The 18,268-nt window shown below is 39.2% G+C and overlaps 1 protein-coding gene across 6 annotated transcripts in view; it reads left to right on the top strand.

Moving 5' to 3' along the window:
- Positions 1–18,268, top strand: part of VPS8 (VPS8 subunit of CORVET complex) — a 132,846-nt gene that overhangs the window by 67,929 nt on the left and 46,649 nt on the right. For all 6 annotated transcript variants that reach the window (XR_006102899.1, XM_042457865.1, XM_042457864.1 and 3 more), the window contains 7 exons: positions 142–231; positions 1,221–1,267; positions 10,106–10,247; positions 12,016–12,105; positions 13,259–13,301; positions 17,154–17,257; positions 17,736–17,817. Coding sequence is in view for 5 of the 6 variants with exons in the window: in XM_042457865.1 (XP_042313799.1) it covers positions 142–231; positions 1,221–1,267; positions 10,106–10,247; positions 12,016–12,105; positions 13,259–13,301; positions 17,154–17,257; positions 17,736–17,817 (598 nt within the window). In the remaining variant the exon portion in view is untranslated. The remainder of the gene's footprint in view (positions 1–141; positions 232–1,220; positions 1,268–10,105; positions 10,248–12,015; positions 12,106–13,258; positions 13,302–17,153; positions 17,258–17,735; positions 17,818–18,268) is intronic.

Consider the following 18,268-nt stretch of genomic DNA (forward strand, 5'->3'; position numbering starts at 1 on the left):
ATCTATTATGGGAACTCAAAAGGAGAAATCTGCTCTGAGAGAACCTGTCTTCTTCAGATGTCTGTTTTGTGGGAAAATATTTGTATTACAGAAATATTATTTGTTTTGTTTTAATCTTCATTTCCTCACTTCTTTACTCAGGAACTAATATCAGCGAGTCCCTTTAAAGCAGCAGATCTGATTTCCATTCACTTCAGTGAGCAGGTTGAACAAATAATTCAAAACTTGCAGGTAAAGATATTAAAAGACATTATGGAGACATCTTAGTTTGAGAACGAAGTTCACCTTATTACAGATTAAAAGTAAGGGACTTGGCAATCATCTAGGGTTACAGTTGAGGCTAGGAATGGTTAACAAAATATGATCCCTCGCAAAGGAGCACAGAATTTTTGCATGAGGAATGATAGTATGATCCCACCCTTTGCAAGGTTGTTCTAAATTTTGTTTTCTTGAGATGATACCTATAAACTTAAAGCTCTGATCTCAATCCTTGGACAATATATTTTATTTTATATTGATCCATGCTTGCCAGTCATTCTTCCCAATTATATTTTCTCTCTTATCGTCACTTTAGTTCCTTCATGTGCCTGCTATTTGGTACATCACTGAGTACTAGTGACTACTCTTAATACTAGGGTTTGTCTTTCTCTGCTCGGGTTTCCTTATCACTTTTAACTTCTAGAGCTGCCTTTTTTTAAAAAGACCTTTTTGGATCCCCCCTACTTCTCCATTCTCCTTTGTTCTGTTGATAGACATGAGATATGTATATATCATTGTAGTCTTTTCTTGTCTTCAGTTAGTCGGAATTCTGTCATATGGAATGTTCACAGTATGTCTCTCCGATCTTTGTCAGGAATTGCTGCAAATTGTACTGGCAAGAAGATTTCCTTAAAGTCTGATCCTATGGATGTTTACTTAGAAAGTAAACTGATTTTAATGGGATTAATTTCAAATAGATATGCATATAGTATAGACTTGATTACCATATATACTCGAGTATAACTCAAGAAATTTATGCATCAAAATTGACCCTAAAATCCTGGGTCGACATATATACGGATCGGTACACTAATACTACTTAGAAAGGAGCACTGTCATGATGCCCCACTCTTCCCCACTCTTTGTGCCCCAAGGCAGGAGTGTGTGTGTGTATATATATGAAAGAGTTTCCCAATCTTACTTTTCAGGATTAATATTTGCTTTTCTCTCTTACTTTTCAGGATCAATATTTGCTTTTCCAATTTTTAAAGAGCCTACTTGACTCAAGGTATGTATACAGAACTATGTATTCGTTTTTAGTTCTTTAAAATTAAATGTTTTCATTATTCTCTGGTTGCAGATATAATGAACTGAAAAGACACTGAAGAGGTCCTTTGAATATGGGAAATATATTTGTGGCATAGTATGGGATTTTATCAAGTGATGTAGGTTTGTCTTCATATTTGAATGGTCTTCTCTATCATATTCTATAATCAGTAGGCTAAATATATAGCAGAAAAACAGGTTTTAACATAACTATTCTCTGGATTCTTTCTTCTCCTGGAACTGAAATGTTTTTTAATTGGGCTTCAGAAATGCAAAAGGCAGTTATGAGACCATAGCTAGAAAAATAAACTTTGGACTCCGAGCCTTTAAATTATGGGGAGCTGCATGGTTCTACTATGTTTATTGTCTATAGGAAACCCATGTTGCTTAATGTCTATATTGTTAGATGTTTTAAGCTTTAGTGTCATCATTATGTGGATGACACTCAGCTCTTTTTCTCATTTCCATCTACTTGTATGCAGGGACAATGTGAAATTCCTGAATAGTTGTTTGAAGGCAGTTTTGTGATAGATGAGGGTGAACACATTGAAATTGAAATTGAGGTTTGTTGGACAGAGAAAGCAATCAATATGGATAGAGGCGTTCAACTAGTTTTGGTTGAAGTTTCACTCCGTATGGAAGATTAGATTCATACTTGTGTTTTTCTCGATTCAGCCTTAACTGTAGAGGTAGAGATGGCTAGAAGTGCCTTTTATCAGGTTAGGCTGGTGTACCAGCTGTGACTCTATTGGGACACAAGCAATCTTGCTTCAGTTACTACGCACAGCCTGGTTATATCCAGACTAGACAATTGTAATGTGCTTTATATGCAGCTGCCTTTAAATGGTTCAAAGGCTTCAGCTAATACAGAATGTAGCGAACTGAATGAAGCAAAAAATGAAACAAAAGTACATTACATTATGTAAAGAGCTGCCTGTGCCCCAAGTATCCTCTATGTATATGTGCATGTATTTGTGTATGCCTCTAAGTAGCTTGTTAACTCATGTTGACCCCATGAATTTCATAGGGTTTTCTTAGGCAAGAAATACTCAGAGGTGGTTTTACTAGTCCTTCTGAAATATAGCGTATATCACCTGGTATTTGTAGGGAATAGTTAAATTCATAGGTATAAGAGATGAGTCTCCTCCTTTGGAGGTCTTTAAACAGAGAGGCTGGATGACCATCTGTCAGGGGTGCTTTGATTGTGTGTTCCTGTATGGCAGAAGGTTGGACTGGATGGCCCTTGGGGTCTCTTCCAACTTTATGATTCTATGACCTTTTCTATGATGGCCCTGTATTTATGGAACTTTCTCTAGGGAGGGTGAGAGGTTTATTATTTTAGCTTATTTATTTAAAGATAGGCAGGTTAATATCTTTTTTAAAATGTTGTAGAATGTACAGTAAGATGGTTGGTATGAGACAGCCTATAAACTCTCTGTTTTATTCCACAAATAATGTTGTTTTAAAATGATATTGCTGGTTTTAATGAAAATTTTAGAAATTCAAAGGTGGGCAACCTTTGGGTTTTTTACTTTGAAATAAAATAATTTGGTTTGTACTTTTGAGGCTGCTTATTTGGTTCTTTTATTTAGGAAACATTTTGTGCACTTTTTTTGGCAGTAGGTGGAAAATAAATAGCCTTAAAAATAAAGAGGAGAATTATTTATTTTATTTTTTGGATCTTTCTCCTGCAGAAGAAGGCTTAGGCCTGTGTGCCTTCCTATTACCAGTATGTGCATCCTTATCTCCCTTAGATCTGTGTCACTCAACACTTAGGTGGCATGCATGTACATGTTTATTCAGATACAGTAAAGAGATGTAGGGTCACAGCTGTATTTTTGTTCAAGTTGTCTTTTTTTTTGTTTTTTTCAGCTTGGAGAACTGTTGCTTTGATTGTATCCAAATGTAACAGTTGTTACATGCTGAGATGGAATGTAATTCTATTCAAGTGTGACATATGTATAGATAATTGGTTTTTAACTTGCCTTTCAGGGCTCACAGCCTCTCAAGGTAGCTTATAAGATTACAAAACTCCTTATGTTATAGATGCAATTAAGGACACTTGCAGCAGTAAGTAAAGGTTTTTATAGTACCCAATGGTAGTTAACTGTTTCTTAACCTGCTTTCTAAATCAGTAGTTTTGAGGCCATCAGACCTTGTAGGATGGTGTTTCCACTACTAAAAAAAGGCCTATTTGTAGTATGTCCTAACTAATGGCTCTTGCTGGGGGGCTAGAGAATAATGCTGCTATTGATCTTAATATCTGGAAAGCCTCCAACAAGGCAGTCCTTCAGATCATGTGAGTCAAACTGTTGGAGGTGAGGTGGGCAACATGCATGGTATTTGACTGTAACTTCCAAAATTCCTCACTAGTGGCTGCCCTGACCAGGGCTGATGGGAATTATAGAATCATAGAGTTGGAAGAGACCCAAAGAGCCATCCAGTCCAACCCTGTTCTGCCATGCAAAACTCACAATCAAAGCATCCCTGACAGATGGCCATCCAGCCTCTGTTTAAAAGTCTCAAAAGAAGGAAACTCCATCACACCCCAAGGGAGTATATTCCAGTGTCGAACAGCTCTTACTGTCAGGAATTTCCTCCTAATGTTTAGGTAGAATCTTTTTTTCAGTAGGCAGGACATTGTAGTCCAGCAACATCTTGAATCTGCACTTATGCTGAAAGCTGCATGCTGGAAGAGGCAATGGCACATGCGTCGCATCACATTGCAGGCGCACACCTCATTGTTTCAATGGGGTTCCAGCATACATGGTATTTTCCTTACACGGGGGGAGGGTCTGGAATGGATCCTCCATGTAAGGGAAGGGCGTACTGTATGTACGTTTATTTCCTGTCTTGGTTCATACAGAACTGTACCCAGCTTCCTTAGCTGTTAACACCTCAGGTCATTTGTTTCACTAACAATAAACACAGCTTAGCTTAGCTTCCTTTTTATACATCCCCTCCTCAGGTGGCTTCTAATATTTCTCAGCCTTCCTACTGATGCCCTCTTTAATATTGGACTTCTCCTGTCCCTTCTAAAGTTCTTTTCCTGGTCTGGGAGTCTGAATCCCATCCAGATTGAACCTCTTAATCCTAACTGCACCTCCTGGCAGTTCTAAAACAGTATCTTGTCTCAACAGGTTCTGACATACTCTCCCTATATCACTCTGTCCTCCTCCTTTTATACTTGCCCCTGAGAGCAGCCCCCACCTTTTCCCAGCCTGACGCCTATTGGCTGCCCAGAACTTTCTATTCTGCCTGTGTTGATCCACAGAAGGCCAAACCAGCACATTAAATTTGGCCTTCAAAGCCTTAACTCAATGAGGGCCAAAGTGCAGATTCCAGATGTTGCTGGACTACAACTCCCATTGAATTGTGCTGGGAAACAGGCTGCCAATGTAATCAGTATAGAATATGTGTGATATGGACTCTATGTTTATCTCACACAATCATTCTAGCAATTACATTCTGTAGCAGTTGCAGTTTCCAAATGGTCTTCAAGGGCAGCTCCATGTAGAGTATGTTACAGAGGTCTAGGCAATATGAATATACTGACTCTAGCAAAGGTATAATGGCTTGACATAGAAGAACTCTGGTCTGTTTGGTTCTTTTAAAGAAAGGCCTTTCATTTTTAAAATTATTTGCATTGCAACCTGTAAAACACACACATACACACATATACTCACCCTTTCTTACACTTTTGGAAACCAGCTGCTGTTTCATTAGCTTTTTAAAATGTTATTACATAAACTGTGGATTAAATACAAAATGCACTGGAACAGGGCAGTACAGAACACATGGATTCAGGAGGCAGGCACTATATGATGGAGTTGTGGGGGGAATTTGGAGAAGGGATCACATATAACATGGAGAAAGGGGACTCCTGGGTTGAAGATGGTGCCATGAAACAGCCTTCTTTAGTGATGCTGCAGAGGGGACCTGCGTTGGATGTTGCAATCACTGGTTGAGACCTAACCAACCAGGAGGTATTGCCTCCGTGGTAAGGAAGGCTTGAAGGCGTTTCATTTGTGTCTAATTCCTATTCCTAGAATCAAGGCGACAAGTGTTATTGTCACCACAAGGGGTGGAACAGAGGAGGCAGAGAATAAACCATCACCCCACCTTATTCAAGCCAACAAAATGACCTTAATGATGCATTCAGTTTTCTTAACCTCCCTAATTAACAACCTGAAAACTCAAGGAAACATACTAGCTGAAGGAGACTTCTTACTTCCAGCATCAAAACTTCTATGATTGAAATAGTGAGTAAATAAACTCCAAATGTAAACAGATTTAAAAGTGGAAGACACCATTCCCTCTCCCCCTTTATAACAGTCATAAGTGCCAGCAAGAAAGGGCAGTAAATTAGAAATTGCTGTAAATTAAGAAACTTGAAGTCCCAACTTATTTGACCTTTTGCTTTACAGAAAGAGTTAAATCCACTATAGTCTGGGAAATAACTTATTCCCCCTCCCTGATGAAGGTAAAGAAATCACTATGAACTGGCTGAGAAAGTGAATGGAGGAGCTTACCTTCCATTTCATAGTGCATGGAATACCAGTTAACCTGATGAAGCTGGAAAAAACAGGCATCTGGTGGTGAACTAGACTATGATTTAGTCAGAAGAGATTTACTATTGCCTTCCCCTGAGGCTGAGAGCATGTGACTTGCTCAAGGTCAACCAGTGGGTTTCATGGCCAAGCTGGGAAACGAATTCTGTCTTCAGAGTCATAGTCCAACACTTGAACCACTATGCCACACTGGCTCTCTTGAACTGGACTAACTGCAACAACAACAACAAAAGGAACTATCTTTGGAGGGCTGTCATGATAGGTGTCAAAATATGCACAGATACAAAATTAAAGATAAAACTGCACCAATCAGGTAGTCAGGTGATTTGAATCAATTAATTACAGAGGAATTAAGATAGATGAAACAAATGAAATTATTTAAAGAAAATTGGAAATGGAGTTTAAAAATTCTAATTCTTTGAAGATGGAGGATAAGGAAGACGTGAAACAGATAAAGCAATCTCCATTCCAGATGTCTTCGGAATTTGTTGGGACAGAAGGAAGCAATATTGGATGAAAATTTGAGAGGTTGGATAAGTTTATGCAAAGCATCAATACTCGTAATGAAGAAGTGAAGATGGTTCTGAGAAGTGGAAATGTTGTAAAAAAAAAAGCTGTTAGAAAATATTTTGAGAAAACTTGTTGGAATAGAAGGAATTAACATTGCATTAGAAGAATGAAGAATCAGTGCAGCTGAAAACTGAAGAAAAGGATTCCTATCATTGCACATTGCATGGACCATAGCAGTAAGCTGCAAGCTTGGCTGTAAATTGCTTCCCTTTCATCTCAATATTGCTACTTCTAGGGGAGAGTGTGCGTCATCAGCTGCCTTCCCAGAAATCTATTATTTCTAGTCCATTACTAGGTGATGATTCATCTTGTGTATTTGATAAAAAAAAATACAGATCCATTCAAAATAAGGTTTGTACAGAATGTTGAAGCAAAATTGAAAGGATGGATAGTAATAGAAGCTACTTCAACCCCCAGCCCAAAATAAGTGTCAGACACACTTTACTTTGATCACAGGGAATTTGGTGAAAATGCTTCTGCATAATGACTTGACTTCTACACTGTAGAGTTTACAAGGTCTTATTGTGAAGCTGCAAACATCATCACCACAAAAGTGGGCTTAATTTTTGGACTTTTCTGCTTCTTCACCCCTCTCCTAATGTTTTGCGGCCTCCTACTGTAATGAAGTATCCTGGGGCACTCTAAAAGCTCTTAGACGTATTTCATTTTCTTGGGCCTAGTAAAGATCAAGGTAAAGGTAGTCTCTTGACATTAATGTCTACTTGTAACCGACTGTAGGGGGTGGGGCTCATCTTTGTTACTAAGCTGAAGAGCCAGTGTTGTCCAAGGACTACTTTGGTGGTCATGTGGCCAGCACATGGAACACTGTTACTTTCCCACTTAAGTGGTACCTATTTATCTACTTGCATTTGCATGCTTTCGAACTGCTAGGTTGGCAGAAGATGGGACTCCATGAGGGGGTGAAGCTCACCCCCTTATGGAGCACTCAGTCCTCCAACTGCCAACCTTCCAATTGTCAGAATTGGCATCTTAACTACTAAGCAACCGTATCCCTCCTAGTAAAGATATACTGTCCAACAATTGATTTTTATTCTCCCTTGTTTTTATCCTCCATCTTGGTTTCTTTGATAATTATTCCATGCCAACACTGCAGTTTCCAAGGGGTGCTGATTTTTTCATGAAATCTCTCTTATCAACAACAATAGAAATTATGTGGAAACTAATTCAGATTCAAAATTTAGAAACTGTAGCGGGTCCAGAAAGCTGCCATCAGAATGCTGACCAGTGCAGTTATAGGGTGCGTATAACTCACTTGTTAAAACAGCTGCACTGGCTACCTGTTCATTTCTGAGCAAAATTCAAAGAGCTCGTCATGATCTATAAAGCCTTGTATTGCTTAGATCCATTGTTTGAAAGACCATATCTCCCCATATGAACCTTAAAGGAACCTGAGATCTTTCTCTCGGAAAACTTTCTCTTGGTCCTGCCACCATCAAAGGCCTGCTTGTTGAGGATACATGGGAGAGTCTTTTCAGTGGCTACCACACTCCCATCCTTTGGAACTCCCTTCCACTGGAGGCTTGGCTGAACCCCTACTTGCCCTCCTTTCACCAGCAGGGAAATTTTTTTTCTTTTCAAGCAGTCATTTAATATGCCCAAGAAGGCTTCTTATTGGGCTGTTTGGTTTGGTATGTTTTTACATCTGGGAAGAATTTATTAGAATACCATAAGCTAAGGTTAATGTCAACTTCCCACAGATCGTTTACGGCCGCAGCCCCCAAACAATGGAACAGCCTACTGGAAGTGATCCATCTTAGCACCACCTTAGATGTCTTTAAGAAGGCACTTAAGACGGATCTCTTCTGGCGGGCTTATCCATCCGACCTCTTATAGGAGATGTTTAAGATAAAATGCTTCACTTCTGGTAATGATGTATGTTTTCTAAATGTTTTAGATGTTCTAGATGTTTTAGCTATTTTATTGAATTAATAGTAATGTCAGTGTTTTTTATTGATTGTATTTTATATCTGTTCTGTGTTAATTTGTTGATGTAATCCTGCCTCAGTCTGCAGGGAGAGATTGGAAAATAATAATAATAATAATAATAATAATAATAATAATAATAATAATAATGGTTTTATATTTTTAACTTGGTATTTTAAAGGATTTTACATTTTTGACTTGTCATATTAACGTGTTTTTAAATTGTGTTTTAAATTTGTACTGTTTTAATGTTGTTGTTAAGTATCTTTTGTGAGCTGCATTATGTCTATTTTGGAAGACATGTGGCATATAAAATGAGTAGATAAATAAATAATATGGCCCTCCAGATGTGTTGGATTGTAATTTCCAGCATTCTTCAATATTAGCTAGGGCTGCCAAAACTTGAAGTCCAATAATATCTGGAGGGCCATATTCATCCCACCCTTTAGTAAAATGTCATGAAAGCTAGGGGACATCATATCACAGAAACTGTATCCAGCATTCTCTGTGCAGTTCAAATAATGTGGATTCCAGTTCCCAGTTTTGTGTGTTACTTGTTAGTAACAGGAACTCTCTCTTCGGAAAATATGAGGTTTATTCCATGAGCTGTAGCAATGTGCATTGGTTCGATCAGCTGCTCATTGATCATGGACAACAGTGTTCCTAATTCTGTTTCTTTCCAAGGCAACTCTGTAGCCTCATATACCACCCTCCCACCCCCATCAACTGGCCTTGTACCTTCTTTAGAATAAATCTCTGGCTAAATTAAATGTCCCAGACTAATCCCCTCTGTAATTTCATTCTTTCAGTGTAGTTACACCACAGCAAGGTATCTAGCCAATGTGCTGTCACGAAATCATCCATAGCTGAGATAATAGGTTACGTTTTCTTATAATGGAACCTCGGTTTTAATAAAACATCTGGAGTGGGAGGCAGACATGCATATTGATATGAAGGCAAATACTTCACTTGCAGGTGGACCTTCTATTCTGATAGATTTCAAGTTTGTCTTGAAGCAAATTATAATTTTATGCACTCACCTCACTTGACACAAATCTGATCCTTCTATTTGTACTTCACAAATTGTCTTCCATATGTATTTGGGGGCTGTCCTTGTGCTAATTAATGGGAAGTAATCTTGCTTCATGTGACTTCCATGATTTATAATAAAAATATTTTGTAGGATCTTTTGTTCATGCTGAAATCATTGATTATATGTTAACATTTAAATTGCTGTGTTTGCTCCATTTCTTGCTATCTGCTTACATTTATTTTGTCGTATCCTTTTGGTCATGCTAGCCAAAATCCCTTGTCTCCTTGCACTTCTCAGTAACTAACAAAAACTAGTGATGTTATAGCCTGTGAATAATAATGATAAGATTTAGGCTGCATTGACACTGCAGAAATAATCCAGATTGACAACATTTTAGCTGCCCTGGCTCAATGCTGTGGGATTCTGGGGACTGTAGTTTTGTGAGACATTTAGCCTTCTCTGTCAGAGAGTTCTGGTGTCACAACAAACTACAGTTCTTAGGATTCCATAGCATTGATCCATGACAGTTAAAGTGCTGTTAACCTGGATTATTTCTGCAATGTGGATACAGCCTTAGTATCATGTCTGTGTATGGTTTTGTTGCTCATCTTCTATGGTCTTTTCTAGTTTTTGTCTAGAGTTGTGGATGTTTTCAAAAGTGTTTTGCCATTTGTTGTTCCAGGGAAGGTATCAATCAAGACTTGCTTCAACTCTCTCCTTCTGTTACTGAACAGTTTATTGAGTTGCTGTGTCAGTATGATCCAGATCAGGTTTTGGAGACTCTGAAATTCTTGGAATCCTACAGGCTGGAAGAGACAATTCAGGTAATGCAGAATAGATTGGAAATTGTATGGAACTGGAGGGCTTGGTACCTTCCCTTTTCTCTCAGCTCAGTTAGTCCCTTTCATACACTCAAAAAGGCTATAGGGCTGTGTTGTTGGTCTTTCTCCAAAGCCATGTAACATCCTTGACCCAGCCCTAGCTTCCATGCATTGAGAATGAAGAACATTTGTAGGAGGTGAAATTCAGCATGATCCAAGTTCTGGCTCCTGAAATAAATCTATTTGTGTAGGTTTCTTTGCCATAAAAATCCACCCATAATCTTGAGACAATAGGGGCAAGTCCTGGGCAATCTGTGGGACTTTCCCAAGACAAAACCCCTACTTTCCCATTTAATCATGTAGTGCTCCTTCATACCTGTATTATGGGGAAAAGATTGAGTGTATTGTCCAGCTTTCCCCAATTTGGTGCCCTCCAGATATTTTGGACTATAGTTCCTATCTGCTCCATCATCAACTAATTGTCAGGTAAGTTGGGAGCTGGTGTACTCACTTGGAGGACAGTAGGTTGGTAAACGCTGTTGTTATTTCTTACTTCCAACTGTAATTTGACCCTAGATTAACTAATACAACAAATTGTTTAAATTGGGAAATATCCAAGCAGGACAAATGGAAGGGAGACAGATTTAAACATACTCTCTTGTTTGTCCAGTATGCTGTGTTGACATTAGTTAGTTGATACTGTAGTTCAACCAGTGTTTTCAAGGGTTTCCCCCTCTAGCTGAGCTTCCAAATGGTTTAAGCAAGAGCTTCTTTGCTTTGGGATATGACCCCATTATTTTCTTGTTGTATAGATGGAGCCTTTGCTGTTAGATTATTATAGCAATCTCATTTTCACATGCCACAAATGAGGGTCTGTATGTTGAATAATTTAAATACGCTTGGGGAACTAAAACTACATGTATTATATTGTGTTTGGAAAGTGCTGGAAGCTCTAGGAGCTGAAATACATGCTTTGGAGAATTCTGTATAACCTCTATCTTCCCTAACAATAAAAATAAAAATCAGCCACTGGAGGCAGAGATGGAAGGATAGAAAAGAACAGAAGGAAGGAGGAGGAGGTGGGGAGCAGGTGTTTAGCCATTTACCTACTGAGCATTTTCTTCTTAAGGTTACCCCTTGTGGACTGTTTTTCCCACTCCTTTCTCTGTGTGTATGGGAAAGATATAGAGAGAATTGAATTATCAGTTATATTAGGATATTTGTAGCTTGATAATGTGAGGATTTGAGGCTGTAGCAAAGGGAGACAAAATGAAGGCATAGCCCCCCAGTAAGAATACTCTCTTCCCAAAGGAAATATTCCTTCAGTCTCCAAATTTCTAACATTGCTGACAGTGAGGTACTGATAATTGTGAACACTACCTAGAACTCTTACATTTGCTGTGTTCATATTCCCTTGATAATTTATTTATATATTACTTTATTTATTTCATTTGTATCCCACCTTTCTCCCCAGAGGGACCCAAGGCAGCGCTCAGATAAAACCTTTAAACTGATAACTGCCTGCTCCTTTTCTTTGGATGCCTAAATTGTAGTTCTAGAGGCTCAGTGGGCATTTTAAATTACTGCAGTACTAGGAATTTAGGGATTGAAGGGAAAATTCATGGGAGGAAGGAGAATTATTATGGGAGGCAGCAATGGCCTCATTCTACTACCCTATGTAGCTACACCCCTGTCGATGAAGTTGTACACCAAAAAACAGTTCTGATGTGCCCAGATAATCATTTAAATAATTTTCATGGCATTTTTTCAGGTTGTGCAAAAATACCAGCTCCATGAAGCAACTTCTTATCTACTTGAGAAGAAAGGAGATATTCATGGTGCCTTCTCTGTTATGCTTGAGGTATGGCATAGTAGGAACATCTGAAAGGTTCAGGTTGCATACTTGTAGAAAGACCTATAATAGACAAAATTATATTCAGGATTTTAAAAAATGTATGCGAAAATTGATTAATCCATCATATGTATTTCTGTTAATTCCACTTCTTGAAATACATTTTGCATTTCCCCCATGTAGGGTAATTTTTATCATGTAACTTTTTCAGTAATAGAAAAAAATATCTTGTAGTCTGCAATTGTTTTTAGTTTTAGAATCTCAGTCTCAGAGGATGGCAGTGGCAAACCCCCTCTGAGTAAACTTGCCAAGAAAACCCTGTGATAGGTGCTGTTCTGGTGCCACAACAAACTCCAGTCCCCAGAATTCCATAGGATTGAGCCATGGCAGTTAAAGTGGTGTCAAGAAAACCCTGTGATAAGTTCATCTTAGGGTCACCGTAAATCACAAATGACTTGAAGAACATATAACAACAACATCAAATGTTGGCAGCTTATGTGTACTTTATTATTGTCACCTATCTTATTTGCTGCCTTGAGACAGTTACTCTAAAAGGCAACCTAATAGTGTTTTTTTTAAATAAATCAATCAATAATTCTAATGGGACAAATTGAAGGCAGAGAATAACTTCTTTAACTGGTTCTCTTGCATCCCTTATGCTACCCTCTATATCACAAGTGGGCAACTGTCTAGGGGCCAGAACCTAATACCCACCACCACCACCCCATACCAATCTCCTTAGTGCATCAATATACACTGTTTTCACCTACAATCTCTCTCAGAATTCTATTTTGTGAAATACTGCAGAGGAAAACAGGTATTCGGGGCTAGTACGGGGTTCTAGCATACTTATGAGGGTGGTGGTATTTTGTATGTCACATGTTTGGGTGGGTTTCAGTGTGGTTTTAGGACACAAATTGCAAAAAAATGTACCAATTACAAAATAAATAAATAGGGCTGAGGGTTTGGAGTGGTCTGGTGGGGGCTTCCTGGACCACAGTAGTAGGGACTCACAAGCCACCTGTCAGCCACACAGAAGTAGCAAGCTTCTAGAACAATCAGAAAAACAATGAAAGCAGAGAAGGTGAGCAGAATAATTGTTGTTAAATCCTTTACATAAGGCCTTTGGCGACTGTTGATATGAGGTTTATTTCCCCCCCAGTTTCTACAAAGAAAGTTGTTGATACTTACAAGTGAAGATGAGAGTAAGTTTAAAAAACATTTTCTTTTTTCTTCATGAAGTATATGATTTTTGTATAAAAACCAGACATTATATGAAGAATAGTAGAGTTTTTTGTTGTTGTTGTTTTAGTTTTGTATTGTTTTTTCCAAGCAAGTCCAGCTCTTGCAGCTGGCAATTTTATTGTGTTTGTCTCTCACTCTTGTGTCCTAATATTCTTATACATTCTTATGTATACATACAAATACTTTATGCATTGATTTATTAATTGAAATATTTGTGCATCGCCTCTCAGCTGACAGAGCTACTGAGATGGTACACAACAGATAAAAACAATCTTAAAAATCTATCATAACCATTTTTAAAAAACCAAGAGATTTTAAAAACACAGAATTAAAACAGGCAGCTCTAGTTTTAAGGACTATAGGCCATACAAAACCATGCAGTCTTGGCTGTCTAGTGAAAACTTAGTAAGGATGGAGTCAGACTGATTTCTCTTGGGAAGAACTGAGACACTGTTCCTGAGAAAGCCCATTGTCATGTACTCACCAACCTAGTCTTGAGGGTTAGTGGGATATGCAACAGGATCTCTGTTGAGAGTCTCAGATTCTGGGCAGTTTCATATGGCAAGAGGCTGTCTACATATACATACATATATGCATAGATTTCATTTCTCACTGGAACTTGGAGCCACTGCAGAGTTAAAGGGATGATTAAGATGTTCTGTTCCCAAGAGACATATGGATCTAGATGGATTCCTGACAGCTTTTGGGAAGTTTCCTAATGCCTTTGTGAGTGACCCTGTTGAAGCCCTGATTGATTTCTGGAATAGGATAGTGGCCAGAGCGGTGGACCCTACTGCCCCTAAATGCCCCCTCCCCACCCATGCAAGCTCCCTGATTCACTAGGGAGTCCGGGTGATGAAACGAGAGGATGAAGACTAGAGTGATGATGGCGGAAGCCTCAGGACAAGTCTAACCAAACATGGGCTAGAATTCATTTGAAGGCCTATGCCGTGACAATGGTGGCAGTGAAGAAATTATACTTCTCCATCACCAGTGCATCTTCACAATGTTGTTCAGCAGAGCAGACTTATGGGCAAAGCAGACCTCCCCTTTGCGCCAGTTTGGGGGCGGCGTCTGAGCACAGCATTTAGACATTGCATGCTCTGATGCCGCCCCAAGCCATCATGCCACCCGCCCAACCACACGGCAGGCAGCTTTAAGGCGTTTATACTTCACACTCTGCAGGAGTGCTGTAAAGCCATGGAGGTAGCGGAAAAGCTGGCTTTTTTCCAGCACAAAAAGGAGCAGTATTTTGCCTCTTCTTTTTGCACCAGAAAAAAGCTAGAGTGAGACCGCAGCACCCATCCAGCTTTTTCAGGGGCAGCATGTCACTATCCCTTTGGGGTGGTTTCTTTCTCCCCTTAGCTAATCAGGGGCCGTTTACACTCTGGGCCATAAGAGGAAAGGAGAGACCGCTCTACAGCCTGTTGTGAAGAACTTGCAAGATATTTTGCAGATAAAATTGCTCAGATCTGCTCTGACTTGGATGCTGTAGTTAAGAGAGGTCCAGTGGATGCAGACTTGGTACCTGCTTGTCTTGTATTATTGAATATGTTTCAATTTGTGTATCATGAAGGTGTGGACAGGGCAGGTGAGAGTCACTTCATGTGTACTGGATCCTTGCCTCTCCTGTTTCCTAAAAGCAGGTAGAGGAGGACTGGCCAAATGGATAAAAGGAATGGATAATGAATGGATAACTGAATGCCTCACAGAAGCAAGGGAAGTTTCCATCCTGCCTTATAGAGGCTGTGGTGAGACCATTACTAAAAAAGCCCTCCCTGGATCCCACCATTCTGGATAGTCTCCAACATACCATTTTTGGGCAAGGTTCTGGAGCATGTGTTAGCCTTCCGGTTTCAGGAACTTCTGGATAAAACAGATTATCTAGACCCATTTCAGTCTGGCTTCTGGCCTTGTTATCTATACAGGGAACTGGATAGGGGGAGTGAGTCTTCTCTTGGTTCTGATGGACTTCACAGCAGCTTTCAATACCAAACATAGTATCCTTCTGGGCTGCTTCTCTGGGATGGGACTTGATGGCATTGTTCTGCAGTGATTCCAGTCCTTTCTGGAGGATTTACACAGCGCTGTACATATAAACAATAAAATCAATAAAAATGAAACCTGCCAATGGCATACATTCTACAAAATACATATAAAACAATAGATAATAATACAAGATAGAATTAGATAAAAAAAGCAGACAACAAATTAAAAAGATCAAATATCAGATCTAAGATAACAACCGGATAAACAATCACACTATGCTTGGGAATGCTTTTCTGAACAATATCGTCTTCAACTCAGTTTTGAAACTTGTTAAAGAAGTGATGACCCGTGTTTGTGGGGGAAGGAGGTTCCACGAGTGAGGAGCAGCAAGCGAGAAGGGACAAATCCGGGACGGGGCAGGGGAAAGCCTAGGCTAGGACAGCAGATCTTGACTACCAGAATGGTGGGTATGAGTGGGAAGGTGAGGAGAAAGAAGGTTAGATAAATAAGGAGGGGCCAGCACATGGATGGCTTTAAAGGTCAACAATAGGAGCTTGTACTGAATACGGAAGGGAAACTAGTGAAGGGATGATAATAGAGGAGAAACATGTTCAAAGTGGCGAGCAGATGTAATAATATCTAGATAAAACCACTGGGAGAGGTCATCCAAAGTTTTGGGCTTCAGTGTCATCAATATTCTGATGACAGCCAACTCTGTTTTTCCTTTCCATCAAGGAAGCTGTCTTGGTACTGAACCAATGTCTGTTGTCAGTAAAGGACTGAGTGAGGGCAAACAAATTTAAACTCAATCCAGACAAGATGGAGGTGCTCCTGATCAGTGAAAAGACAGATTGGGAACAGTGAGACTGTCTGTTCTGCAATGGGTTACACTTCTCCTGAAATCTCAGGTTTGCAGCCTGGGTGTTTTCCTGGACTCAGATCTGACCCTGATGTACAGATTTTGGCAGTGGCCTGGAGTGCATTTGCACAATTAAAACTAGTGTGCCAGCTGCACCCATTCCTTGAGACATTATATCTGGCTGTGGTGGCACATGCCTTGGTTACATGCCATTTGGACTACTGTAATGCACACTGTGTGGAGATGCCTTTGAAAACTGTTTGGAAGCTTCACCAAGTCAAAATGCTGTGGTCAGTTACATGGTGCATTTAACTCCCCTGTTAAAAGAGCTTCACTGGCTACTGGTTTGTTTTTTGGCAAAATTCAAAGTGCTGGCCATGACCTGTAAAGCACTATACGGCTTTGGTCTAGACTACTTGAAAGACTGTCTCTCCCCACGTGAACCTGCCAGAGTTTCCAGATCTACAGGGGAAGGCTTTCTCTCAACCCTGCCACCATCACAGGCTTGCTTGCTGAAGATACAAGAGAGAGTCTTCTCAATGGTTACTACCACTCTCTGGAATTCCTTTCCACTGGAGGCTAGGCTGCCTCCCCCCACCTGGTTTTCTTTTGACAGCAGGCAAATACCTTTTTCTTTATATAGGTTTTTAATGTGTAATAATCACCAAGGAGGCTTCTTACTGGGGTATGTACTTTATTTTGTAACTGTTGTATGCTTTTTAAATAATTCTGTACTATTTTAAATGTGATTATTCCAATTGTTTTAAATTGTATTGTTAGGTTTTTTTTAAAAAAAATTTTTGTGAGCCACGTTGGATCCCACTCAGGGAGAAAGGCAGCATAAAAATGAAATAAAACAGAAACAAAACAAATAATTCACAGTCAAGTTATATTATTATCCTTTCCTGTATAGATTCTTACTGCCTTAGTTCAGTATTAATTGCTGCTTCTTCGTTAAATCTAGATTCAATAAAAGTCCCTTCACTGAAGGATATTGAAGACACTTTAGCGAAAACAATTTCACTTTGCCAGAGGAATTCACACAAGCTGAATCAACAGCAGAGAGAAGTAAGAATTCTACCATTCTCTGAAGCCTAATGTTTTCCATTAAGCCACCTCCTATGTATTAGGGTCAAGAGAGTAGCTGATGCCAAAAACATTCTCTTTATAAGATCCACCACCAGAATTTATTTCTTGTCAAGAAACTGCGAAGTTATAAGTTTCCCTGACCACACTATTGGCATTCAGTGATGAGGAGCTGAGGCAATGAAACCCTAAACATGATGCAAGGTAAGTTTTACTAGTCAGTACAGACAGGAAGAGACTTGCTGTATGTGGTGACTACTTTCAGCAGCAGCCACCGCTTTGTCATAGCATCTAGTTTAACCCCCAGTGAGAAGTATCCCCCACCCCTACCTAGCAGTATCTTATAGAAAGCCTAAGGAAAAGTTCATAGTAATTCAGTAAAACTGAAGGGCAAATTATTACCTGATTTAGATGTGTAAGCTGATGCTCATGGGATTCTTTTTTTAAAAAACTTTTCTAGGCACTGTGGTTTCCACTCTTGGAGGCAATGATGGCCCCTCAAAGGTTATCTAGTTCTACAATGTTGTGCCATTACTCAGAATGTAAGTAAGTTAATCTCCTGGGGTATCACATTATGACCTTACAATTGTGGCTGGTTTCCAGTTGAATTATTAAGGATGGTGAAAATCTCTGAAGCTTTCTTAGAGATTTAAGCTTATACTATCTGAGTTGATACTGTTGAGCTGAAATATCAGGAATATTTCTGTCTATCAGTTATTGTTTCTTTGCTCTGAAACAGAACTTAGAAAAGTTACCTTTTGGACTACAGCTCCCAGAATCCCCCAGCTAACATGGCATGATAATATAACCTTGTTGATAATATGGCTAGTTAACTCTGCGGTTTTTGTTAGCCACTATAAATTCATGTTTTCATCTTAAAATAATTTGGTGCTAAATCTAGTGTTAAGAAGAACCAATGAAAAGAATAACAGTTATTAGTTACAATAAATTTAAGCTCATTGTTTTCAGTGGGTCTACTCTAATACGACTAAT

This window comes from Sceloporus undulatus, chromosome 3 (genome assembly GCF_019175285.1).
Source record: "Sceloporus undulatus isolate JIND9_A2432 ecotype Alabama chromosome 3, SceUnd_v1.1, whole genome shotgun sequence".
NCBI classification, from domain to species: domain Eukaryota; kingdom Metazoa; phylum Chordata; class Lepidosauria; order Squamata; family Phrynosomatidae; genus Sceloporus; species Sceloporus undulatus.